We start from the raw sequence: 27,998 nt of genomic DNA on the forward strand, positions 1-27,998 counted from the left end.
GAGGTTATTTTTATTACACGAGAACTATGAAATGCGAGGACAAACCGTTCATTTTTATTTGACAATTTGAAATTAACAAGTCATCTTTTCTACTGTCACATGAAATGTGTGAAAGGGGTACATTAGCAGAAGCAAAAAAACACGCAGTTGGATTACAACAGCAGAATTTTTTTTTCAGCACTAATCTCATTTTTAAAAAGAAACAAAATATTAATTGAAAAACCCAAATGTGGTAGCTGGGCTCATTTATACTTTTGACTCTGCAAATTGTAATTACAGAGTGCCTTCTACTGGTTACCATTATGAACTGCAATTTTTCCTGGTTCCTATGTCTTGGTCAAAACATTTGGTGGGTGAAACACAGACGCAGAGGAGACTGACAGTGATGTGATACATAACATCCAGTGGATTTTTTGATTAAATAAAATAAAATGATTATTTACAGATTATTCATTGAAATTATTTATTTGACAAAGCATCAAAACACATTACATTATCACCCCACAACTTCTAAAAACATGATCACTGATGCAGACAAGATCCAGGAATGAATCACTTTAAACCTACGGTATGAAGAACATGAAGACCAGCATTAAATCACAATCAATTTGAGGAGAGATTAACTCTTTAGCAGGTGTAAGCCACATCTAGAGGTTATGGGGCAGGTAGGGGTTCATAGAACACATTGGCTATGCTTACATTTGGAAATTCCATTTTGATTACCCATCCGATTATAATTACAATGGTGGGTCTTACAAAGGCCTGTGGTCTACTTTAAATTACCCTAAATGTTATAGACGAAATGAATGAATTAAAAGAAAATCTTTCTCAGGAAATGGTGAATACAGTGATGAAGGAGATATTGAGATTGGCTTAAGGCGCAGTGGCACACAACAGCACAGGCCTTTTGCAGCACGCCGGACATGAAGCAGCGGGAAGAAAACAATACTCTAATCCTCCGTGAACATCATCCGCACCAGGTCAGATTTAAAGCACTCTTCCTCCACCAGTTTCTGAGGCTGAAACAGAGAGATGTGGCACTTCCATACAGAGAAAAGCCAGACTTACAAATTACAAAGCGTCTGAGATGATAGATACGCTCACTGCACATTTATAATAATGTAACATTTATCTTTAAACTGGTTTCAATTGACCATGCTTTTATGCTCTATAAAACTTTCATTAGAAATATTTAATCTTATATTTTCCACCTAACGATCCCAGGCTTAAAGCAATAGCAAAGCAGTTTTGTTTTACTGTGCTTGTACATGCTTAGAGTATATGTATTCTCTTAATGCGTGCAATGGAGTCAGTCTTACCGTGCCGTATCGCAGTAATGTAGGTACTCCACTAAGTTTCAAAGTCTTCTTAAATTCATTGTTGGGATCTTTCCAGCTGGTGGGAGAGACAGTTAAGGCCTGTTTGCCAAGATCTCACAAAAATGCAAACATCATGGTGAAACAGTGAAAGTAGCTTTGAACTTACAGTATATTTTAAAACTTTTATTGCTATTGTAATGCATGTTAGAATTATTATAAAACCCACCCAATGGTTCTTCAGCACACTATAAACAGCAACGGGGCAATGCCCCTGAAGGAGTTTGACCACACCTTGGGCAAATTTATAACCCGCTACATTAACACAAAAACAGCAAAGACCTACTAGGGCCTCTCTCCAACTTGACAGTAGATGAAGACAGATCCTTCAGGAAGGTGTGCCATCTCTCCTCGGACAATGGGCTCAGCTGAGAGACAGGAATGCATTAATCCAGTCATAGTTGGGACAATGAGATGGGCTAGTCTATGACTGTCACATGAAATATTTCAGCATTGCCCCGTAGAAACACCCAAACCTACACAGTAATAATTAATATTGACTGGATTTGGAACCAAACAGTAACCTGTTACATAGGTAACACATTTTGTTTAAGATTACTGTTGCAGTTGATAGCTAAGAGATTCATACTGGAAATTGCATTACACGGTTGAAAATTATCTAGTGCAATGTTCCAGGTTAACTAATTAACTTACTCTGTACAACCTCTATATGAGGCCTTCATTTGTAATCGCACCATGGAACAAAGTTCCTGCGATCAGCTGTTTTAATCCAACTAATGCTAGCTAACTACTGTTAGACAACACCTGAGCAAAAAGGCGAAGTAGTTAATCGATCGTTGGGTTGCCGGATAACTAACCAAATGAAATGAGGAAGGCACGTGACGACTAGTCGTGACAGCGAAAATTACCAACCTATTTATATAGGTATTAGGAAAATCGAACAAAGAATTTAAATAAAAACCGTGCGCGCGGCGCCATACATTGTAAGGTAACAATGATTTACCGTTAGTACCGTTAAATTACCTTTGACACAGTCTGGACACCAGCTCACACCCTGTGCGTCTTTATCGCCGGAGAAATATGCAAATATGTCTTTGCCTTTCCTCTCTGAAACAGCTTTGGAGAATTCATTATAACCCCGAACCTTCACCTCTTCGTAATGGGCCATGCTTCCAAATGGACAGTCAAACCGGGATTGCACTGCGTTTTCCCGTCTTGCTTGATAGCGATAGCATTAGCTTCCGGGACGCTTGCGTGGACTAATTTACAACTACTCAGCACTCCTGTGGATGTAAAAACTGAAAGCGGTGGCGCAAAATATACAGCTCTGTATATATTTATGAAGACATACATATTTACGTTTTGGGTATGGAACAGGGAAAGTCTGTCCTCGCATATTTATATGGAACATTCTGTATATTTCATATATGTTCCTAATTCGACAGGTATATTTATGTGGTTTTCGTGTTTGACCTTCTCGAGCTGCCGTACATTATCTCGTGATTTCCGTTCTTTCCTAAAAGGTGGGCGCGGTTAGCGTCTGTTCCAGAACACTGATTCGAGATCAGTTTTTCTCAAAGTCAAGGCCGCATTTTCAGTGTTTGCGGTTCGTATTGAAGTTGGGTAGGCTGATCTTGGATCAGTTGCTCAGGGCAAAATACATGCCGCGCAAGCAGTGTTGTCATGGCGGCGTTTTAAACTGAACGTTGGGGAAGTTTACCTAGTAATCACAAGCTAGCAAGCGGCCGCAAGTTTTAATGTAGCTATTGACCTATCTAGCTATATACATTACTGAAGTAATAAACTTTCATTCTCTGCTAAATTCCTATTTAATTGCGTATTAGCTTTATATTTTAAAAGAGCTAACTGTCCATGCTAGCTAGTAAAGTAAGTTAACGTTGTATTAGCTCGTTTTACTTGGCTAGACTAACTAACAGGCTGAGGGAGATTTTTCCTCTCAGTATGTTTGCTTGCCAACAAACAATTGTGCATCTGACAAGAGGATGCCTTGCAAATAAGCTAATTTAGGCGGTAAGCTAGGGTCCTAGCAACAGGGTGAATTAAATGTTTCGTAGCTGCTGGCTAGTAAGCTATGATAACTAAAATTACCTAGCTAGCTAGCTAGCGATAAGGTATGTATTTGGACGAATGTTAAATATTACATCAACGGTAATTGCCGTTTCTTCAGTATTTCTTCACGTAAGGCACAATAGCGAACAGGTAGCTAACTAAGACAGAAACATGACTGGCAAGTTTCGGATACGATCCCAGCTGACCTGCGTTGATGAGCTGGGCCATTTAAATGGCTCTTGGGTCGCCTCTGGTTCGGCTCAGACTCGGAATGAGGGATATCCACAGACTCAGGTAACTTTAGTATTAACATTTTAGTATTAACATTTTTATCCAAGTAAGAATCCAATACAGCATGAATAATACGAATAACGTTAGATTAGCGGTGTAATGTGTCTCAGCAAAAACGTTTTTAACATAAAAATCCAAGTTACGTATACATTCAATTCATTCAAAGGATCTGTTCATTTCAGCCTTCTCCTTTGTGTCACTCCAAAGAGAGAGACCGTGAAGCCAGAGAGCCAGCAATCCCATAGGAAATGTACATTGCTTGTAACTTTTTAAAAGCAAATGGCACAACAACAAAGAAATTTGAAATCGGGAACCAACAGAGCTTGGGACGAAGACATAATTATTTTTTCTTGTTTTGGCTTGATTGTTCTGGCTGGATTTGGTTTGTGTGTGTGTGTGCCCTCTTTTGTTCCCCGAGAACAGCCAGATTTTTTGTGGCATGGATTCAACAAGTTGCAGAAAACATTCCTTGCGGATTTTGGTCCATGCTAACTCTGTAGCATCACGCAGTTCTTGAAGATTTTTGTCCACACATTCACGCTTCAAACCTCCTGTTTTACCTTATCCCAAATGACCGGGCCATTGGAGTAAATGGAAGTCACTGTCATGTTCATGGAACCAGCTTGAGATGTTCCATGCTTTTTGACATGGCTCATTATCAAGTAGGCCTATCCATTTGGAAAATGGTAGAATGTAAGACTGCTGTAAGGGGATACACATGGACAGCAACAATGCTTAGGTATGCTGTGGCATTTAAATTATGCTCAGTTGGTACTAAGGGGCCTAATGTGTGCCAAGAAAACATTCCACACATCATTACAGCACCACCACCAGCCTGCACTGTTTATGCCAAATTCTGACTACTATCAGCATGATGCTGCAGGAATCAAGATTTGTCAGACCAGGCAATACTTTTCCAATCTTCAATCATCCCGTTTTGGTGATCACGTGCTAACCCACTGTAGCCTCAACTTCCTGTTCTAAGCTGACAGGAGTGGAACCTGGCATTGTTTTCTGCTCCTGTAGCTTGTCTGCTTCAAGGTTGTGCGTTGCTTTTAGAGATGCTCTTCTGCACACCACTGTTGTAAACAGCTGTTATTTGGGCATTTGTGGCCCTTCTGTTTGCTTTAATGAGTCTGCCCATTCTCCTCTGACCTCACTCATTAAGATGTTTTCCCCCATGCAATTGCCATTCCCTTGAAATGTTTTGTTTATCGCACCATTCTCTGTAAACTCCACACTCTGTAGTGCATGAAAACCCCTAGAGATGCAGGAAGCGTCAGGTCTAGCACCAACAATCATACCATGGTCAGAGTAGCTTAAGTCACCACTCATCTTGCCTGTTGTCATGGTTGGTTGAATAGCAGCTAAACCTCTTCACCGTGCATGCTTTTATATTGAGTTGCAGCCACATGGTTTGCTGCTTGTTAAAGTGACCACTGCGTAAATATTTGTGTGTGTGTGTGTTTTGCACTGCAGTTGGATAGCCTTCCATCCCAGTCTTTCCCAGAGAAAATTAACATATTGCTCTTAGGAATAGTATGCAGCTAATGCTAGCTAGTAGGTTTTAGCAGTATTTTTGTGATACACGGAGATTTACAATGCTGAATGTCCTCTCATGATTTTGGTACAATGTTATGATAATAGGAAAGATGACTGGTTACTAATTTTCTGTGTAATTTTGCTTTCCTTAGTTGCTCTTTAACAAGGCCCTGCCAGCCAGTACCTCGAACCGCGTGACCCATGTGAACCCCCCGGCGCCCATTGTAATCGAGAAGCTGGTCACGGGGCGTACGTCGCAGAACGGCAGCGACAGCGTCCGTAGCTCGCTCTGCTTCTCCGCCCTGTCAGAGGAGCGGCTGCAGGCGGCAGTCAGGCTGGCCCGGAGGGACCTGCAGCGGAGACGGCAGGAGTCCATCCTGGGCTCCCCCCCGCAACAGACACCCCAGGGCGCAGACCACCGCAAGGTACCGGAGACCGAACGCTATTGTGTGTGTTTGACTGCTGGTTTTATTTCAGGGTCAACACTCAAGCACTTTTGTTGTGTGGAGTAGGGCCATGTTTTTGGCTAAAATTTGCTTGTCAGTTCCTGGGGCCAATTTTTTTCAGTTGACGGAAAGGCTAAAAAGTCCTAGATCGTCAAAAGTGGAGCTGCTTGGCGGCAGTTTCCCAGTGCAAATTAACAATGCAAAGCAAGAACTGAAATGTAAATCGTGTTTTTGGTGATGCCTTCTAGAAAAAGCCACAGGACATCCATGTGTACTACAATGTAGCCTTGGGAAATCGTGTTAATTGTATTTTTACCTTTTCTCCGAAGCTGAATAAAGCTGTTAGTGCAGGAGGTGCAGCAGGCCCAAAGGGGACCCGGTCTGGAGCCCAGGTTCTGCTGTACACGCCGCAGAAGCTTCCCTTACCTCCCGGCACTGAGCTCGGCCTGTCCCCCCCGACCCGAGACTCAGGCCCTCAGCCCAAAGCCTCTGGCCAGGAGGCCAAGCTCAGTCAAGAGATCTGCAGGCTGCAGAAAGAACTGGGGACCTACATTCAGAGGATTGAACAGCTGGCTAACAGAGGTAACAAGGGTGACAGTGAGTGTGTGACAGTGCTGTGGTGATGCGTGACTTATTTTTCATCTGATTGTGTCTATCTTTGCGGAATTGAGAGCTTATACATAATATAATATACATTGAGAGGCGTCTCAGACAGTGGCTGAGGTGAATGGAATGTGGAGGCCTGAAGAAACTATGGAAGCCATATATTTAAAAACTAAACTGGGCCTTCGCTAGAGCTGAGCTTGGTGGAGTTGAGCTATAAGAGCTATAAGAGCTCTGTCCCAAATATGTAGAGCAAGTCTTTGCGATTACAATAAGACCAACTGTTTTTACAGTTTACGGTTGTCAAACTGTAGGTCCCAAAAGTAGATGTGGGTAGGCCAAAAGTGGAGTAAAAATGGACACTTTGTCCCTAATTTTTTAAATGATGGTTCAGAGTATACCATTACAAGATTAAATTATGGGAGTCAAATATCAGAAAGATGTGGGATGTTAAGATTGAAAAGATTCCCCCTCTGGTATTACCCTTGAGCTTGTTGTGCTCAATTGAGTGCACAGTTGAATGAGCTGTATTCAGTTGAGTGTGTTGTGTATTGCAGGACAGCATGTGGAGGAGCGATTGGACCCAGATGAGGAGCGTCGAGTGGAGATCCGCAGACAGGAGCAGGCAGCCCGCTCTGCTCGTATTATATATGTGCTCCAGCAACAGGTCTGCAATCTACCCATACTCTGCATGCTCACCCTTTCACACCCACTGCAGTGACCTGCGTGCTAACACACCCACTGCAGTGACCTACGTGCTAACACACCCACTGCAGTGACCTACGTGCTAACACACCCACTGCAGTGACCTACGTGCTAACACACCCGCTGCTGTCACCTACGTGCTAACACACCCGCTGCTGTCACCTACATGCTAACATACACCTTTATGCTAACACACCCACTGCAGTGACCTACGTGCTAACACACCCACTGCTGTGACCTGTGTGCTAACACACCCACTGCAGTGATCTGAGTGCTGACACACCCACTGCAGTGATCTGCGTAGTAACACACCCACTGCAGTGACCTTCATGCTGACACACCCACTGCAGTGAACTGTGTGCTAACACACCCACTGCAGTGACCTGAGTGCTGACACACCCACTGCAGTGACCTGTGTGCTAACACACCCACTGCAGTGACCTGTGTGCTAACACACCCACTGCAGTGACCTGAGTGCTGACACACCCACTGCAGTGATCAGAAATGGTTTCCAGTGATTTGTGGATTTTTGTCTGTGCTCTAATCATTATTTTCTCTTTCTTTGCTGCAGGTGAAAGGGATTCAAGAAGATTTAGACAAGCTGCGCTCACAGAAGATAAAGCATACAAAAAAGGTAGGTTTCTTGTGCAGCAGTCCGGAAGGTTGGTACAGAGAAGGTGTCTGTGTGACAGAAGACCCTTTTCTGCGTGCAGAGGCGAGGGCAGTGACAGTCCAGAAACATTAAACTGATGGCCTTGGGAAGTACTGGTTTCACCTCAGTTAATTACTTAACCTGCCAGGTTATTGGTAGAAATGTAACCTGTTATTCTATCAGACTGTCAGCCTTGTAGCTCCCTCACAGTGTACTATGTCAGGTAAAGGTGTCTTTGTCTCTCTCTCCCTCTCCTCCTTCCCTCTCTCTGTTTCTCTCTCTCCTCCTTCCCTCTCCCCTGCAGTCCAGAGCAGTGGACAGGCTAGCCGCGGCTCACAGAGGGGCCGTCCGAGCCATACAGGTCTTCATCAGTCAGCTACCCGACCAATCGGAGAGGAAGATGCCGTCCCATTACAGGGAGCTGGGGCAGCTGATTCGCCAGCTGTCTCTGTGTTCGGCCAAGGTGGAGGCGGGGCTGGGGTCCTCCGTTCCCGAGACGGCTATCGACATCCTGCAGAAAGTGGAGGTCAGCCTGGGGTTTTTGCTCTTCACTTCTTTGCATAATAATGGTGTACAAATAAATCATTTTAAATGTCAGAATGGGAAAAGTGTCAGTTGCTCATTCTCAAATTTACTAGGATATTCATTAGTTAATGACCTGGCTGGAGAAGGTCTGAACTGTTCCTGTTATATAGCTAGTTTGGCTATTGCATGCATTTGTCTGTGTTGCTATAATGCTATAATGTGTTTAAGGCTGTTGTGTGCTGCAGGCCCTGGACTCTGCCCTCACTAAGCAGGAGAGAGGGAGGCCCAAAGAGCCGAGGGCGAGCAGCAGCTCTCCAGCGAGGCGCAGGTCCCCCGGGGGCCGACAGCACAGCGCCTCCCCTCCCCGAGCGCCGAGAGCGTCAGCCGCCAGGGGCCCCGCCGGGCCCCGCAGACCCGCCGCTCTTAAAAAGAATCTGCCAGGTGAGCTACCTGCAAACTCTCATTCAAACATGCTGCTCGTAAAAAGAATCTGCCAGGTGAGCTACGTGCAAACTCTCATTCAAACATGCTGCTCGTAAAAAGAATCTGCCAGGTGAGCTACGTGCAAACTCTCATTCAAACCTGCCGCTCTTAAAAAGAATCTGCCAGGTGAGCTACGTGCAAACTCTCATTCAAACCTGCCGCTCTTAAAAAGAATCTGCCAGGTGCGCTACCTGCAAACTCTCATTCAAACCTGCCGCTCTTAAAAAGAATCTGCCAGGTGAGCTACCTGCAAACTCTCATTCAAACCTGCCGCTCGTAAAAAGACTCTGCCAGGTGAGCTACGTGCAAACTCTCAATCAAACCTGCTGCTCGTAAAAAGGGCCAGCCCATTTGGAGGGATAATGTTGTCCCCTATCAGACAGGAGATTGCCAGCAGCCTGGCCTGACGGTCCTCTGAACCGAGATGAGGTGCTGAGGGCGGGGCTGGACAGACTCATTCGTGCCCGAGGACTCGGGGGCGGGGCTTCCAGGAGTCACAGAGGCCCCCCGCAGCCTGAGAAGCCCAAGGTGAGCACGGCGGGAATCGTACAGGGCGCATTCATCTGATAAAATTATTGATATGATTTGTTCTGGAGGTGTTTGGGGTTTAATGAAAGAAAGCTGAAAAGTGAAAAGAAAGTGAAAAGATCTGTTTCTCAAATCTCGCCTCTGAAGAAGCGCACACCCTTGAACGACGGAAGGTTGCAGAAACCAACGGTCTCGTCCCGTCTGAAGGAGGCCCAGATGCAGCAGAAAGACGCCTCCATCCCCTGGATACCCACATCTCCACACGCCTCTCCTCCACAGCTGTGAGCTCAGACACCATTTTGAGTACATCGTTACATTATGTGACATCACATTATATCACGTTGCTTTACGTTACTGTGTTAAAATGACATTCTTTTCACAGATGCTTTTACTCGCGTGTTTCCTGTGCGGCTGACTGGGGGGATTCTTTCTCCTCTTCTCCCCGTATGCCATCCCCTTATGCCCTACATGTCTTTCAGAGCCCAGCCCCAGCCCAGGAGCATGGAGCCCCGGTGTCTGTTCTCCCAGCTGAAGCAGTCCGCGGGCCAGGGGGAGCAGCGAGGCCCCCCCAGCCCCCCCAGCGCCCCTGGGGCCCGGGGCCTGGACGCGGAGCAGAGGAGAGAAGCGCACAGTGAAGCTGTCCGGTGAGTCGCTCTGGCCCCCTTTCCGCTCAGTCACCCCCCTGTCATCTCAGATCCCTACCCCTGCTTGGTGCTTTTAGATCAGGCCGCTGTGTTTGCAGGCAGGTATTGCGCTCTGGGTGTTTATATTACTGTTTGCACATTATAAAAATGTATTTTTTTCCCACGTTGTTACGTGATGTATGCACTCTGAACGTACACAGGTAATGCGATAAAAATATTTATTTTAAAATAGGTTACGGTTTTGTTTTTATTAAAACCTTTAACCTTGGTTAATGACATAATTTTGAAAGGGTAGACTGGGACTTGTAGTTTGTTTTCACTGTCGGTGTGGTGGTGCTAAGTGTACACGTCGGCTGAAGTGTGGTCTGCTGGCGCTGATGTTCCGGCGGTCGGCTCTTCATACTGAATGTGGGAACGTTTCTCAGGCAGGCGTGGGTGGATAAGGAGACCACGCGCAGGCTGAGGGAGCTGGGCCAGCTCAGTAAGGAGGAGTCCGAGCGGATCAACAGACTCAGGTACTGCAGCACTGACCCTGCCTCTCCCACCGCGTCCGTACACTTTACGCATTCAGACTACTGATGGCTGACTTTCAGTGACCGTCTTTCTGATTATTACGTGGCGATAGTGTCTGAATGTAGTCATGCAAATTACCAGTGGACAGGCAAACATGTGAAAAGGCATCCAGTCTAGCGTCTCATCTAGTGGAAAGAATCATCCCAGTATCTCCTCCAATGGTACCTATGTGATGAAAGGACTAAAGCTGATAAAGATGAATTAAACAATGGAGATGTGGCACCTGCCTGATCATATTCTAAACTGCTGCCTTCAGGAAGCTATTACTGTACAGGTGGTTCCTGGCTCACAGCTGTGTAATCAGGCGTGTGTGTGTGTGTGTGTGCGTGTGTGTGTGTGTGCGTGCGTGCGTGTGTTTGTGTATGTGTGTGCATGCGTGTGTGTGTGCGTGTGTGTATGTGTGTGTGCGCGTGCATGTTTGTGTACGTGTGTGCGTGCATGTTTGTGTATGTGTGTGTGTGTGCGCGTATGCGTGTTTATGTATGTGTGTGTGTGCGCGTGTGCGTGTTTGTACGTGTGTGTGTGCATGTTTGTGTATGTGTGTGTGTGCGCGTATGCGTGTTTATGTACGTGTGTGTGTGTGCGTGTGTGTATGTGTGTTTGTGCGTATGCGCATGTGTGTGTGTTTGCGTGTTTGTGTATATGCATGTGTGTGTGTGCACGGCCGCTGTGTGTGTTTTGCAGGGAAGAGGTGGGCTCCCCGACACTCTGGGCACAGAGAGCAGAGAGTGAAGCTCGTGACAGACTTCAGCCTCTGCTGACTCAGGCACAGGTAGTACACCTGAACCCTGCGGAACATTACCGTGCCACGTTTATAAACTGTAAACTCAACACACACACAGATAAATTGGTTATTTTTGTAAAGCACATGTCCAGTTTACCAGGACTGCACTCAATGACTCCTGGTCTCTTCTTAACAGCAGATCCGGGAGTCCTGGGACAGAAAGGCTGGATCACTGAGGCATCGGCTGTGTGAACAGGCTACTGACAGAGTGAGTAACTCTCAAACACTCTGCAACACGCAGGCTAATACTGAAATGCACTGTGGAGCACAGGCTAACACAGAAATGCACTGTAGCGCACAGGCTAACACAGAAACGCACTGTAGAGCACAGGCTAACACTGAAGCACGCTGTGGACCGCAGGCTAACACTGAAACACACTGTGGAGCACAGGCTAACACTGAAACGCACTGTGGAGCACAGGCTAATACTGAAACACACTGTGGAGCACAGGCTAACAATGAAACACGCTGTGGACCACAGGCTAATACTGAAACACACTGTGGAGCACAGGATAATACTGAAACACACTGTGGAGCACAGGCTAACACTGAAACACGCTGTGGACCACAGTCTAACACTGAAACACACTGTGGAGCACAGGCTAACACTGAAACACGCTGTGGAGCACAGGCTAATACTGAAATACAACATTGGGTGTTATAACTTGAATGGAAGTTGTATGGTTCGTTTATTTTAATGTTACAACCTGAGTATGTGGTATGTGAGTGAGTGTAATAACCTGAATATACGATTTGTATGAGTAATAACTTGAATACATGGCGTGTCTGTGAGTGCAGTAACCTGCAGGTATTGTGTGTGCGTGAGTGTAATAGCCTGCATGTATGGTGTGTGTGTGTTGTGAGAGATAGAGAGAGAGAGAGAGAGTGTGTGACATGAGTATACAGATTTTGGTGTGTGTTAGAGCGGAATACCCTCTTGAATGCTGGTTGTGTTGTGCCGTCGCCCCCTGCAGGCTGCAGTAAACGCAGAGCTGCTGAGCGAGGCCATACTGGAGGATGTGCTGGAGGACACGGCTCAGGCCCTGTGGGCTGCAGAGAGGAGCAGGGACCTGGAGCAGGGAGCTCTACAGCTGCTGCAGGCCCCTACACTGGAGAGCATGCTCCTTAGGATGGAGGAGATGGAGGTGTGTGTGTACTCGTGTGTTTGCATATGCGCACCTGAGTGTGTGTTTCTGTTTGTGCGTGTGTGTGTTATGTCTGTCTTCCTTTGGTCATGATTCTTATTGGTCAACCAAGACTGTGGTTTTTTAGGCACTAACTGAGGTTATACTCAATATATTTTTTAACCAGAGCTGATGTTGAAATGTATTGGATTTTAAAAATAGACTCCATTGTTTTGTTCTAATCATGGTGCTCTATTTATCATCATTTATCTATCATAATGCCTCACACCCGTATGTATGACAGGTTAGCTCCACCCCTGCCAGAAAATGTTCCGTCTGTATAAATTCAGACCAGAGTAATCCATTCTGCAGAAGCAGGGATGCACTGCCCATCATTTTAAGTGTGGCTCCCAATGTGGGGTATGTGTACCCCCAGGGGTATGCCTAGACCTCCCGAGGTCAAGATTTTCGTCCTTGTTAGTTGGATTCCAATGTTTGATGGCCCCTGTCAACAGTGTTAATGCTGAGCGCTCCTTCTCCCATTTATGGTAACGTCAGTGACAACAGGCGCTCCATCAAAGGCTCAAACCCAGGGTCATCTGGGAGATGTGGAAGGCCCTGTGTGTAGATGACAGCGCAGGGCCTTTATCATGATGCACTACATACACATGCGACGTGCACAATGCATTTTTTCTCAGGTGTGCTACGTGACAAATGGGCTCATCTTGCTCCCTCAAGATTAGCTTATAACCATGTTTATTTGGATTTATAGGGCAGTCATGCCTCACATTGAATCAGCACATACTATTATTGAGATGAATCCAGTTATGAAAATCGAAAATAGTCATGTAGGCCCATTACTTTTACATGTATAACATTTATTAATGGTGGGCCCTGGGATATGACATCAGACACAATGAGCAAACGGAGCAAAGATAGTACTGTGTAGTGGCCACTGCAAGGAAGAGTCTCACCTCTTTACAGCACTTTTTTGTCTGTCTGACAGCGAATCACCATTAAATCTTTATTTCCCTCCATTGCTATCTTGAGCATCCTTGCGCATTATTGTCAAAGTAATATTGCTTTGATAATATGCATTACTGTGTTTTGCATAGACAGAACAAAGTAGTGTATATTGTCAAGTGCTTTTATTACCACGCGACTGAGTTAGTGGAATTTATCTTGGTACAGCAGCTCGCAGGTACATACAGCAGATAACAGGGGACCCCATCGACAGCACAAATACAGCTCATCGATTCACAAAATACAAACAAATGCAGCACATAAATTGGCACAAGTGCGAGTTGCCAGCCTTGAATAAATGAAAGTGATGAGTGGTTAATGACTGGGTGGGAGGGGTGGCAGTCCATGAGCGTTTGTGACTGTTATTGCTGTGTGGAAGAAGCGGTTATAAAAGCGGGAGGATTTGGTGGTGTTTGCCCCGAGGTGCCTGCCTGAGGGGAGACGTTGAAACGGGGAAACCTGGGTGTAAACAGTCTGTGGCGATTGTGGACTCTGCGGACCCGGTCTGATGGTAGAGTGCTGATGGTTGGGAGGTCACGTCCCATGATCACCTTTTCTGTTTTAACCACCCTCTCTTGCCTCTTCCTCATGCGTGGATATGGTTACTGTGCCAAACAGAAGCGGATTGTGTGAGGATGCTATCTATGGTTGCAGTCTATTTAAGGTGGTGCTCTGTGTGAAGGTCCCATCTTAAAGTATTGGTGATATAGGTGGCAAAGAATTTGAAGGAGCTCGATATTTTCATGGTCTGTTTTTATGGGAGTTTGCTATTTGGTATTCTGATGGAAGTCAATGACCATTTCCTCTGTTTTTCCTTTGTGTTGAATACTAAATCGTTTTCCTTGCACCAGTCAATAACCCTGTTCACTTCCCTGCGATAATGGTCTTTGTTATTGTCCGTGATGAGACCAATTATTGTTGTCGTCTGCATATTTCAGGCTTTGGACAGAGTCGTGATGAGATGAAAGGTGGGAACAGCACGCAGCTGGTTCATGACATCATGTTGTTAACTTTGACGTGCTGTGTGCAGTCTGTCAGGAAGTCATAAATAAATCCAAAGACACATTGTGGCATTGATCTTCATGTGTTGTAGCATCTGTAATGGCTTGAGGGGTTTGATTGATGAACACAGAGCTGAAATCTATGAACGTGTTTGTTGAGTCTAGGTGATTGAGGACATGATGTAGAGCCAGATTCACTGCATCGTTCATTGTCTTGTTCGCTCTGTATTCAAATCGATGATCAGGATCAGGGGCAGTGTGTGACTTTAAATGGGGATGAATGAGCCACCCAATGGCTTTCGTGACCTCAGAGGTCAGAGCCACATGTTGTTTTATGTATATTGTATTTTGCATCGTAATGTATTTCATGGAAGATAATACAGATGTAATTCAGGGGAGACATAAGTGTAAGCATGTTGTCGTTTCCCACTGCTGCACATGAGATCTATTCATTCTTAATGTGTTTTGGTGTTTTTTGAAAATTATTTTAGTGTTCCATGATTTTCGACAACTTTGCTTTGACTGGTCTGTGACTTTAAGCAGTATTTTCCATGAGAGATGCCCTGCCTTCACTATAGGAGGTCGATTTCTCTGGGAGCCAAAGTTGTGAAGACTGCTTATCATACACAACTTTGAGCTTGTTACATCATTTTTTCCATATTTATTGTTTGCTATTCTTCAAGGACTCTTGCTAGTCTCTTTAAGGACACTAACGAGTGTGTGTGTGTGTGTGTGTGTGTTTTGATTTTTTTTTTTTAGTAATTGTGTTTGTACAGATCTATAAAGAGTAACTTGGCTGTGTTAAATTCTGAAAATGTGTTTTAGAATTAAAGTATTTAGAATTAATTTAGTATTTATGCTCTACTGTATGTAATCCTGACTGCTCATTTCTGCCTGTGCTTAAATGAGTCTCTCTACCCTCTCCCTCCCTCTCTCTCTCTCTCTCTCTCTCTCTCTCTCTCTCACACACACACACACACACACACACACACACTTTCCTCTCACTAACAGAAAGACCAGGAGGCGGTGCGTCTGCGCTTAGCCGGCATTTCATACTCCAACCTTCTGTTCAGCGCAAAGGATGATGGGACAGGTGAGTGCATGATGAAAGCAGAGCTGTCTCAACAGACATCATACTCTCAAGCCAAATCCAGACATGTTGATTAACCCATGCATTCTAAAAAGGAAAAAGGAAAGCCTTTTTATATAATTCCTACCTTTTTGAAAATACTTTTCCCCTTTCTTTTTCCAATTTTCTAAATTGTATTTATTTGGCGCTCACTCCTGCAACATGTGCTATTGATTCAGGAGGGCGCAAACGAGCACATGTCCTCCTCCAGAGCGTGCGATGTCAGCCCATTTTTCTTAATACTCTCCTCCCGTCCTCCCCTCTTCTCCTCCTCTCCCCTCCCCTCCTCTCCCCTGCTCATATCTCTCTCCTCCCCTCCTCAGCTCCAGACCCCAGGCCGTCCTCCCCCCGGCCCCTGCGTCTCACCAGGCCGGCCCTGCGGGGCGGGACTGCTGCCGACATTGTGCTGGAGGGCCCTGTGGAGGCCGGGTGAGTGCACTGCCTTTACCTGCCTCTTCTGCTTTCTGTGCGTGTGGATACCCGTTTCAGTAGTGCCAGTGCTGTTTATCAACTGCCTATTTTATGTGGGTCATTACATTGTCATATTTATCTGGTGTAATTCTGTTAAAACAAAAAACTGGGAGAGGAATTTGTACCTTGGTTCCAGTAGTTGTGGCATCTGAGTAAATCTATTTTTACACGCATACGCACTCATTCTCTCTCACTTTCTCTCTTTGTTCATTTGTTGCTCTCTCTCTCTGTTACACACACACATGCAGAAATTGTGAAAAGCAATAAACAAAACAAAAATTTTCTGTCCAGGAACAGGGATACATCAATCATGATCAACCAGTTGATCACAGAGGCCATGCCGGTAAAACGTGCATCATTTAAAAAAATACATCAGTTGAAATTCTTCCTGTTCATCCCTCTTCCACATGGCTTCTGCCTGACAGACAGGCACACTTCATTGATGTGAAATGGGGTCAATATGCTGCTGAGAATTTTGTTACATTACATTTTGTTACAGCATGCCCATACATGGTACACACGATTGTGCACTCAGTTTCATGGTATGGTCACATAAATGTCCAATATTACGTGATGGTAACACAAAAACCTTGGCAATTCATTTTTCGGGGCAAAGCAGTCGTGGTGACATGATAAATATAGTCCATTTTTGGGAGGAAAATTCCCTTTCAATATCCGACGGATAATGGTGTAAATCTAAAGCTAGGATTTTGTCCAGATCAGCCAGACTTAGGTTGTGGCGGATGTCTGTTTGGTCGTGGTGTTGTGTTGCTTGCAGCAACAATGCAGTGTAATTAGGCCTGTATGAAAAAGGTGTTGGTATTTATTGTTTGCATTTGACAGTCTATTTTATATGTCATGTAAATTTCAAAAAACATGGATTGACTTCTTTGGGTCTTCACTGTGCACCCCTGGTATAGTTTGTGACACATCCACTAGAGGGAGTGTGTGGTCTTCTTTGGGTATTTTTAATCTTACTCCTGAGTTCTGGTGGTGATTATGGCTGCTGATTACAAATAGGTTTTGAGAGACTGTTATTTGGCTCTGTTTTAGTCCGCTAACTTTCTTTTTCAGGCATTTTTGATGTGTGATTACATTTGGAAGCTGGTATTGTGCACAGTTCCTGATTACTGTGCAGAGCTCATTATGTGCAGCTGAAACTCTCATTACTACTGTTTACAGCATCCTGTTCACCAAGGGACTCAGTGGGGTCTCAGTGAATACACACAGACAAGGAGTGCACTGCTACTGGAGATGCACACTAACAAACTGTTATCTCTCTCTCTCTCTCTCTCACACACACACACAGACACACACACACACACACATATATGTATACATACACATACATAAACACACACACACCTTTCCTGTAGTGTGTTCAGTCCAAGCACCAGAATTGCTTTTAGTTGTCTAATTGCGATATTTGCTAGTTACAAAAAATGTTGGCCAAGTACAAAATGTTTTCATTGCTATGTTCTGCAGCTGAGGATCTTGATGCTCAATGAACTCGGGAGTGCTCTCACTGTTAGTGCTAGCATATAAACATGAGCAGTAGCTGGATAGGGTTATAAAGTAGCATTGTGGAAAATAAATGTGCTAAATGTTAACCATCTCTTACACTTTGACAGTGGTTCTGCCATTGTATTGATCCCGATGGCTGTCAGAAGCGCAGGCTTTGATATGAGATCAAAGCTTGTTTTGCGCTGTTACTGTGATGACAAACATTAAAAGGTGCAATGACAATCTATTGGCCAACAGCGCAACATGTAGGCTATACACACCCGTTACTATTATGGCAATTATTTTGAATTGCCATTTAAAATTTTTTATATTTTTCATTCAAACAAATGGTGTCACCCCTGGTTAAACTGCTTCCAAACAGGTGGTGAAAGGGTAGAAATGGGGTCCTTTTATCCCTGTTGTAAAGGGCATTCTGTTTGGCCTTCTGAAACACCTAGATCTCAGTACAAGCCTCCTTAAGTACTGGATTAACTACAGTGCTCAATGTAGTGAACTTGTGAAGATGACACCCCAGAGGCTGTTTGTCTAAAGCCCAGTGAAGCAAACTTGTAATTTCTGTAAAGTACGTGCGTGCGTGTGCTATACGTGCGCACTTGTGTACACGGCATGTAAAATGAGCATTGCTGGACAAATCTGCTGATGCTCATGAAATTATCAAAGGGAAATTGTTGTTTGATGACTGCATAGGCTAGAATAATTTTCCTGTAGATGAACCAGATTGCTCGCTGTCCAAGGTTTGATAAATGGCTTCTCTGAAACTCATTTATTATCATTTAAGATGCATACTACTCGGATGATTATGATTAATATAACCATGCTCAATAAAACAAGAACCATGCAGCCAAACTCTTGCTGATGTTGGCACCAGGCTGTATTATCTTTAAATATAATTAAGAACTAGTGCTTGAAGGGGAAAAAGAAAACAGCGCTGCTGTAGAGGAGAGCCCATGTCCCTCTGCTCTCTCCTGAGTCCACAGCTCGTCAGCGGTTATGATGAGCGTGGAGTACATGTGTGATTAGGCAATCAAAACTGCAGAGAAAAATGGGAAAAATAATTTAAATAAAAGTTTGATTTCTGTGCTTTTCAGCCCAACCACAGAATTCAGCATTTGTGATTAAGAACTACTGCTTGTTTACACATTTCGGGAGATTATATGATGCAGCTTCGCTGCTGTTTATGCCACCTGGGTAGACACAGAGGACAACGCTGATTAGACGAGTGCATCCAGGCAATGTAAAGATCTGTGAATTTATGCAGTGCTTGCTTTGCGCAGGGCAGTTCCGTGTGGTGCACCTGGTGCACCTAAAAAGCACATTCCCCTTGTCTTTGCCCAAGCTTCCCTGTACTGAACCCTGTATAGCTACGGTCTGGTACTTGGGAGGGGACTGCATGCTGCTGTACTGCACATTGGCATAATAAAATGAATCTGCATTTAAAAATGGCCAGACTTCTTTAATCCCAGGGAGGTAAACTGGGTCTCTTAATCACATTACTTTCAGATCAGAGTTTATTTCAGTTTATTCTGTGTCCTTTTAGAAAACTGACAGCAGTTACATGAAGTCTTATCTGCGGTTATTGTATGGGGGGAAAACAACTCCCAGTGTGGAAGACCTGAGAATATACCTGCTTAGCCCAATCAGTGTGGTGCTCCTAAAAATATACCTGCACAGTCCAATCACTATATACCTGTACCTGTATAGACATTAAGACTTTTACTTGTTGATTTCACTTAAATGTCACAGATTACATTCAAACTTGAAGGAATATGTAGCCATGCCAATATGGTGTCCTGTGTCGTCTGGTTTGTCTCTTCCGAGAGTTTGTCTCTTCGCAGGAGGCGAGACCCATAGATTGCCTGCCTAGATTAGGGTGTCAGCAGACTTTAAATTGCCACAGTCACTTTGATGTTTATGGGGGGGAGGGCAGGCCACATTCTTAGAAACAATATAATATTGTAGTCAATTCACTGTTTCTCTCTCTTGGGAATTAATCTAAATACTAAATATCTGACAACCAGCAGTGGAGTTGACTTTATCACCGTGATCAGGAAGCAGTTGCATCTTAATGGGAAGTGTTGGTGATGTGAACTCAGAAAACGTCAAGTCCATTGCATAAAGAATATAAAGGGAATTCATTATTGAGCTTGTTGTGAGTGAGTGTGTGCAGTTTAAGGAATTGCATGAAGTCTTATTTGGAGTGGAGAGTAAATAAAGGCTCCTCTTGCCTTTTCTTTGTACAGGAGTCCTTGCTGTACATTGACGCATTACCTGGACAAAACTGCTCCATAAAATTGGAGCTGTGAATGCCCCTGTTCATATAATATTTTTGGCGTGGATGATGAGGGCATATTTTATTGAGGATCTAAGGGTGTGTGGTGGAGTTGAATGCTTTCATGAGATCTGCAATATATGCTGGTACTAGAACTAGCCTTGCCTGTAAAGCAATTAGTAAAATGAAAAATTATTCTGGAAGCCAGTGTAGTGAGGTGTGATGGGTGTTTTGAGAGCTCTTATTTGCTTGTTAACAAGCTCCAGAAGCAGCTGAATTTGAAATGCACTGCTGATAGATTAAGGCATTTTAGCTGAGGCATTAGCACAGAAAATTGCAATAATGAAGCTGAGAAGAAATTAAAGCGTGGATAACCTTCTCAGTACCAACCACAGCTGGGAAAGGCCTGATCCTGGATGTGTTTCTCATGCTAGCAGCAGCGCTGAACTGCTGACAGATCTGAACTGTGCATTTACATTCCAGTTGAGTTTGAAAACAAGTCCAGGAAAGAAGGGCAGATTGGCCGGGGGGCGGGGGATGTTTACCGAGCTTTCAGAGACTTTATTGGTGTCTGCAGCTTGCCCTGGTTTTCCTCAGTGGCCACGGACAGGCTGTGCAGTGGGCAAGACCAAGGATTCCCAGGGTTCCCAGCGGTACATGGGAAGTGCTTAACAGGGGTCAGGTGATTTGGGAAATTGCAGTGAAAATTGGGGCTTCAGCTCGTGCACCTTTTGCAGAGGCATCTGTTCAGATCCCAGTGGAAGGTAACGAGGCAGAGAAACGCTGCTGTTCAGGGATCTGGTGATTTTCACAAACGGAAAATGCCTTCCTCTCAACTAGAGCGCCACAAACTTACCAATTTCAAGAATTTGACCCCTACTTCGGAGGGTCAGGGGAAATCCAGTTAAAACCAGAACATTGAGGTAAATTAAATGAATTAAAAACATCAGCACCCTGACAGAGATTTACTGGCTTTGCAAAGCTTGAGCCAGTACAATAATTACTGACTTACGCTGTCCGTACCCCAGCATTCCTTCATCTCTCTTACTTTACATACCCTTCTCTGAGCTGTCAGTCTGGAGGAGGTGTCTCTCTTTTTTTTCTCTTTCTTGGTCTCTCTCTCACTCTCGGCATTTAGGAAGGCATTCAGTGCCTACAGGAGGAAGTGCTCACTCAGTAGAAGGGCTTTGAAAGGGGGGGACTACCCTCTCATGTACAGGTCCTTTGGGTTGTTTGAGCTTTGTAACAGTATTGTCACAGGAGGGAGTTTCACCCTAAAGGGAGCCCCAGAGGTTCCTGCCATGTCCCCTGCCAAAGCGTCTGAGAATCGAGGAGTGAACACGGGGGGCGCAGTCAGACTGTTCGTTTGCGTTGGAAGCTTCTGGAAGGCTGGCTTTCCCCCAGTCCCCTTTGACTCTCAGCCATGCCAAGCTCAGCTCAGCTCGGCTCAGCTCTGACGCACTTCCCTCCCTGATCTGCCGCGCGCCGCAGTAGCGGCTGCCTGGCTGAGAACGCACGCATTTATTTTGTGAGGAATAACCTTGAAGTGAGTGGCTGGCAGACGCCCCCCCCCCACCCTCTCAAGGATATTTATTCTGAATGTGAGTCAACAGCCTGCAGTCAGTTACTGAGAAAATACACTCATGTTTTTATTCTCAAACTCAAGCAGAATGTTTTGAAGGCTCATTTTGGCAATTTTCTTTCATTCTTTGTTGAATGCTTGTTACTTCTGTTTACTGTAGTAATAAAATATACAAAATGTAGCTTGATTGTTTAAATTTTAAGCACAAACTGTTTTCTCAGACCTCATAGGTGAAAATGATGAAAAACACTTTGTGGTGAAATAGGTGAGCTTTAGGCACTGAAAAGCAGAAATGGCTGTGTACATTGTCTTACAAGATGAAATGTAAAAGTAGGGAAAATACAGACTTGATTGATTGATAAGCACAAGTACCTGCGTGCACACATACAAGTGATTTTACTGTTGTTAAGACAGTGGCTGACAGCCTTAAGGCTGAATGCAGATATACACATTCATATTAAACATATCCATTATCAGTAATTAGCCTAATGTTTAGGGACAGAATCTCTGAGTGTAGCATTGGAAATGCCCTGCTCTGGGTTTTGTATTGTCCTCTGCAGAGGGTAAACATTTTCCCCATGTTTTGGACTCTCCCTTTAAGACCAGGCGCTGAATATAAGCTAATGCCTTTCCTGTTTTTCTCCTGAACCGCAAAGGCAGATCAGTGGGAGGCTGTCGGCCGCAGTCTGCTGGGCGGCTGGTGGCCTCGGGCCCCGGTAGGGCCCCTCAGATGAAGTGTGGGGTGCATAAGTCACGCAGGGCTCCTCGCTGGCTGTGCTTTTTCCGTTAGAGGGATGAACAAGCCCTCGCTGTTTCCGTTCCTGCTCCGGGACGCATTGTCATTCCGGCGGCCCAGCCTCGACAGCCGCAGCGAAACGGCCAGTGTCAGCCCGTGCAGAAATGTAAGAGATTACTTTTCTGTTTGTGGAGGGAAAAAATGGCCGCCGCTTCCCTTTTAAAATCTTCACTGAGCTGGCAGCTTTGAGTGCAGCCGCGCTCTGAAGCCCCGGAGAGCGCCCACACTGTGTCGGATGCCATTCGATTTCTTTCAGTGAATTATTGTCTTTGATGTAGGAAAAGGGCACCTTGCAGCTGCAATAAAATGGAAATGATTGTTCAATTTGTCCGACCGGCTCTTGACGTACTCGACTAAACTCGGCAACTGGAACCTGCAGCTGTGTGCAGGAACAGGAGGCTGTCTGGCAGCAGGCAGGTCTGACTGAGAGTGGAGCTGCCACTCTGTAGATCTACCACAGCTAGAGCCAGAGGCCTCATCTGTACCACAGCTAGAGCCAGGGGCCTCTTCTATACCACAGCTAGAGCCAGGGGCCTCACTAAACCACAGCTAGAGCCAGGGGCCTCTTCTAAACCACAGCTAGAGCCAGGGGCCTCACTAAACCACAGCTAGAGCCAGAGGCCTCATCTGTACCACAGCTAGAGCCAGGGGCCTCACTAAACCACAGCTAGAGCCAGAGGCCTCATCTGTACCACAGCTAGAGCCAGGGGCCTCTTCTATACCACAGCTAGAGCCAGGGGCCTCACTAAACCACAGCTAGAGCCAGGGGCCTCATCTAAACCACAGCTAGAGCCAGGGGCCTCACTAAACCACAGCTAGAGCCAGGGGCCTCATCTATACCACAGCTAGAGCCAGGGGCCTCTTCTATACCACAGCTAGAGCCAGGGGCCTCATCTAAACCACAGCTAGAGCCAGGGGCCTCTTCTATACCACAGCTAGAGCCAGGGGCCTCTTCTATACCACAGCTAGAGCCAGGGGCCTCACTAAACCACAGCTAGAGCCAGGGGCCTCATCTATACCACAGCTAGAGCCAGGGGCCTCACTAAACCACAGCTAGAGCCAGGGGCCTCATCTATACCACAGCTAGAGCCAGGGGCCTCTTCTATACCACAGCTAGAGCCAGGGGCCTCTTCTATACCACATCTAGAGCCAGGGGCCTCATCTAAACCACAGCTAGAGTCAGGGGCCTCACTAAACCACAGCTAGAGCCAGGGGCCTCTTCTATACCACAGCTAGAGCCAGGGGCCTCTTCTATATCACAGCTAGAGCCAGGGGCCTCACTAAACCACAGCTAGAGCCAGGGGCCTCTTCTATACCACATCTAGAGCCAGGGGCCTCTTCTATACCCTGTATGTGTTGGTCAGAGTGATGGGCCCCTCCCCTGTGTGTGCTGGCTCCTGGGGGAGGCTTTATGTGATTGGAGGAGCTGCAAAGTGGCTGCAGGCTGTGGGAAATATGTAGAACTGCCCTGCAGGTTAATGTATTCATTGGGCTCCAGTTATTCACAGGTTCAGTGGGCTCTCCCAGGGGGCCACTGCAGTCCATTTGCATTAGATGAGTGAATATGTGAACAGAGAGAGAAAGAGAGAAAGCTCTGAACCCCTATCAGCCGTAAGATCATTTAATCTCATTTTTAAACTTCCTTCCGTTCTTCCACAGGGCTGCTTTTGAGTCCTCTCTGAGTGAGGACACCTCCCCCTTGCCAAGCCCTACTAAACCAGCGGACCCACCCACAGTAGAGAGAGGCGGAGCCATCCCACTGTCCCTGCCAGTCAGCATGCAGAGAAGCATGCTGGCGTACAGGCAGGATTTTGAGTCATACCTGCGTCTGGTGTCTCACGAAGCTGTGGGCAGTTTCAATCCCTGGGCCATCGCTGACAGGTGAGTGTCTCCCAGCCCAAACACCTGAATCAACTTCTCTTCAGAATCATCCAAACTTCCAAATTCTGACATTTTCGGGATTTCTGAGTACAATATAAATCCGGTATAGGTATTGGTATAGTAATAACAAATGCTGATTTAAAAACTATATAATTCAGCTTGTTAACTTTATTATTAAGCAGCTTTTCTTGTGGCTGGTAAAAACGATATATAAAAAAATAATGATTATGGTTAGACGACTTATTGAGCTTGACATTTTCACTTAATTTGCAGGATCAACAGTGCATCAAACGCATCACCTCTGCTGTATGTTGTGTCCTCATTATCTCCCAATCCTGTCAGTCATAACCTTTGGCAATTGGCAATCCTGATAAGCTTGTTTTACATTAATCATTAGCCTGAGCTAATTTGATCCCCATATCATTGTGCAACAAACAAATAAAAGTAATAAAAGTTTCAACATTGTCACGAACCTCGTATTTTAAATTAAAAATGAAAATGTTCAATAGTAAAAAATGTTCATTTTTATCTGAAAAATAACTTATGCAGCTGCATAATATTATCTGCCTGGTGACTCTCTTGTATGTCCCCCACAATGTGTACTGCACAGTTAAAACCAATATGTCCCAGGTTAAAATGCATACTGTACAGTTGGGACCAATATGTCTCAGGTTAAAATGCATACTGTACAGTTGGGACCAATATGTCCCAGGTTAAAACATGTATTGCCTATTGTGAGCTTTATGGTGAATTGCAGTATTTGTGTGATCTTCTATGTCTCTTTCATATTGGTATTGGTCTCCACAGTAACGTTTTAAGTCTTTTTGGTGCATTTACGTGCATTTACGTGCATTCACACAGTACAGCCTCTGCTGCAGCAGATTATTCTCAGAGCTGTCACTTGAGATTGCCCATGATGTCACTCCCACCAACCATGCTGTGCATTGGAATTGGGTTTCATTTCAAATGATCTCAGTTCAGTGCATCAAAGAAGCCTATGTGAGATTCCTGAGAGTCTGCAGCTTCTTGTTCTGCTGCTTTAATGCCTAGCCTAGCAGCCTTTATGCAGATTTTAAGGGGTGTCATGGCAACAGTGGCGCGGCAGTCGTATTCTATTGTTGCGTTACCCTTCATACGTCCAGAGTTTGGCAAATTGGGAAGTTTCCCCTGTGTCAGCCGTCCACTAATAAGGGCAACTACAGTGTGGACTGCCAGTATAACCCGTGGGAGGTTTATTAGTGCATACAAACAGCAGTAAGGTGACCTTAGATAGGCCTCTGGGAGACTGTTTAAAATGGCATGAAGAGATCACACTAACTAGAAACCCTTGCATGTTTACTAGCCTACCTGACTGTCCTAAACTCTCAGAACATTAAACAACAACAAAAAATTTTTTTTGGTGCAGTTTCCCAGTTATGAAAAAACAATGGCAAATGCCTAAATGTTCTGGAAAATAATGAATTGTCCTATTAAATTTTTCTAGTGTGAGGTTATCGGCCAAAAGTACAGCAGACTGGAGCTGGTGAGGACAGTAGAGGCTGAGAAGTCTCTGGGTTAATGCTTTGGTGTGTCTAGCTTTGAACCTTTCTCTGAAAGTTAACTTTAGCAGGTGAGCAGGTTAGGATTTTGGGAATAAGATCCCCATCACTTGGGTGGAGGCCCTTTTATGTTGCACCTAGATGAGCCCCTGACTGACTGCAGCTGGTGGTGAGTATAGAGGACAGCTGGCTTCTGCTGAACTACTGCTGCAATCACTGTGGCACTGGCAGTGCTCAACCATGCTGGGCCGCTGTCCATGGTGCTGAACCACCTTGGGCCACTTCGTGGTGGTGAATCCCTTTTGGACACTGTCCATGGTGCTGATTGTGGAACATGGGAGATACTGAGAGATAAGTTGAGTGGGGTGGGGTGGGCCTGGGCAGGGCAGAGCAAAGTAAGCACTCCATACACCCCAGTGGAAACTAAAAGGATTTGACTGGCCTCAGGAAATTCCATAAATGGGCCAAAGGAGAGGCTTTTAGAGTAGTTTTCTTCTCTCTGGTGTCAGTGAAACACACTGCTTAAATTGGCTGTAAAATAAGCTTTCTCCCAGAGGGGTGAGCTTCCTCTACATCTGCCTTATTACTCTGAACATATGGCAAGAGAGAGCGAATCTCTCTCAAATACTCTTCTAGACTGTTATTACTGTCTGTTTAGTAAGGATCTCTGTACCTATCTGTCTGTCTGTCCCTCTGAGGTCTGTCTCTGTGTCCCACTGATCTGTCTCTGTCACTCTGTCCTGCTGATCTGTCTCTCTGTCCCTCTGTCCCTCAGTCTGGCAGAAGAGCTGATGGACGAGGCGCTTTCTGACGTTGCTGCAGAGTTCCAGGACGTGTGTGAGGAGTATGCCGAGGCCGTCTTCACCTCCGAGTTCCTGCAGCCCCTCCAATCGCCTGTCACTTCCCACTCAGCCAAGGATAGCCAATAGAAACGCCATACAACCAAGGATAGCCAATAGAAACATCATACAGCCAAGGATAGCCAATAGAAACACAATGCAGCAAAGGACAGCCAATAGAACTGCTGCTGTTTTTAGGTGCAATTTACCCTGTCCAGCCGGAGAAGTTTTAGCTCTCTAGGTCACTAATGAAGTCTGTATTTTCTAGGGCTGCACAATATATTGAATTGCTGTTTTTTTTTTTTTTTTGAAGCATAATAAGAATAACCGCCATGGCCCTTACAGGTGGTCTTTCATTATGTTCCTTTTTAAAAATTACACCTGATAGTAGTGATAGTAAACAACCAAACGTCACAGGCCATGTGAAACGTTTCCGGGGAAAAGACATGGCTGATGTCTATTGGGTGCTGATAAGAGAGCATGTGGTGCTCCAGGACCAGGGCAGGGGACTCCAACGATAGCTGTTTCCTGTGAACTGACTCCCTCTCCTCGCCTGTAAGTTTCTCTCAGGTACAGAAAGTAAGCTGATCTGGACTCTTCCGCTGAAGATGGGCTGAAGATTACTCATGTGTTACAGGCAGTGCAGAGTGGAAGGGGGTTGTGGTGAGTCATTTGTATTGGCCAGGTCCTGGAGAAGCTGGTCCCGCTGAGTGGAGTCCTCATTCCCCCACTGCACAGCGTCTCCTGTCAGGAGCAGACTCTCCCGCCATTTCCAGCTGACTCATGGGTACCTATCCCTAAAGTCCATTCTCTGTCAGTCTACAGAAATATTACCGTGCTTTTACATTGAGAGAGAATTTGTTTCCCCCCCCCCCCCCCCCCCCATTATAAATTGAGGTCTTTTTGATTCATAAATTTGGCTGTTACAAAACCTGTTAAGTTTGTGTAACAAATATGGTGCATTCAGACCAAAATATTCTTGTAGAGTCCCTGTGTATTCTCTTTAACATTAGGAACACAGTTTCTGCATAATTTGCTAATCACTAAATGAGAAGGACGTTAATGTACTGTTTTGGAAAAAAATGGAAGGGTCCAGTCTCTGAAAAGGGTCTAATTATTTAATGTGCCTTCACAAATAGTGGATCCTGTTTTAAGAGAGTTAGTGTAAGAAAGTTTGTCATTTGCTTTGATTCATCCAGTCATTAACGGGATCCTATTGTATCTTACCCAGGACTTCAGTTGGGGGGGGGGGGGGGGGGGGTATATAGTGCGCAGACATGGCTAATATTCAGGAGTATGTAATGATTTATGAGTGTAGCACATCCAAATCGATGTGCTTTTCCATCAGTTCAATGTTTGAATTTCAGTTTCCTTCCTTCAAGCAGGTTACTTTTTCTTGTTTGCTGTGTAATAATTGTGTTCAATTGTAATGTTCCTTATTTATTATAAATGAAAACCATGTATTTATATTTTTAATACATTTTTCAATATTTGACTTGTTACCTGTCCTTCTGTCATACCTGCAATTTTCATTGAACTAATGTAAAAAAAAAAAAAAAAACTAAAAAAAAAACGTACAACTGGAACCACGCAGTTAAAAGTTAAAAGATACAGAATTAAGTAAATTGTTTTTATCTT

The 27,998-nt window shown here is 45.0% G+C and overlaps 2 protein-coding genes across 3 annotated transcripts; one reads left to right on the forward strand and one right to left on the reverse strand.

Moving 5' to 3' along the window:
* Positions 1-446: 446 nt before the first annotated feature.
* txndc17 (thioredoxin domain containing 17) lies at positions 447-2,727 on the reverse strand. The gene is made up of 4 exons (XM_035385084.1): positions 2,361-2,727; positions 1,663-1,744; positions 1,320-1,395; positions 447-1,019 (listed from the first exon to the last, which is right to left on the reverse strand). The coding sequence occupies exons 1-4, from the start codon at positions 2,503-2,505 to the stop codon at positions 951-953; spliced, it is 372 nt and encodes a 123-aa protein (XP_035240975.1). The 5' UTR covers positions 2,506-2,727; the 3' UTR covers positions 447-950.
* A 163-nt stretch (positions 2,728-2,890) lies between these two features.
* Positions 2,891-27,239, forward strand: kiaa0753 (KIAA0753 ortholog). Of its 2 annotated transcripts, XM_035385077.1 has the most exons (19): positions 2,893-3,701; positions 5,393-5,665; positions 6,016-6,268; positions 6,847-6,956; positions 7,566-7,628; positions 7,951-8,172; positions 8,417-8,612; positions 9,034-9,182; positions 9,330-9,463; positions 9,662-9,826; positions 10,252-10,341; positions 11,084-11,171; positions 11,320-11,391; positions 12,158-12,328; positions 15,343-15,424; positions 15,784-15,889; positions 23,762-23,983; positions 26,297-26,498; positions 26,529-27,239. In XM_035385077.1, the coding sequence occupies exons 1-18, from the start codon at positions 3,579-3,581 to the stop codon at positions 26,448-26,450; spliced, it is 2,673 nt and encodes an 890-aa protein (XP_035240968.1). In that variant the 5' UTR covers positions 2,893-3,578; the 3' UTR covers positions 26,451-26,498; positions 26,529-27,239. The 2 variants fall into 2 exon arrangements, with proteins under 2 accessions (XP_035240969.1, XP_035240968.1); XM_035385078.1 differs by lacking the exons at positions 26,297-26,498; positions 26,529-27,239 and adding an exon at positions 24,257-26,205 and having other exon boundaries at positions 2,891-3,701.
* The last annotated feature ends 759 nt before the right edge of the window (positions 27,240-27,998 follow it).

This window comes from Anguilla anguilla, chromosome 12 (assembly GCF_013347855.1).
Source record: "Anguilla anguilla isolate fAngAng1 chromosome 12, fAngAng1.pri, whole genome shotgun sequence".
NCBI lineage: Eukaryota > Metazoa > Chordata > Actinopteri > Anguilliformes > Anguillidae > Anguilla > Anguilla anguilla.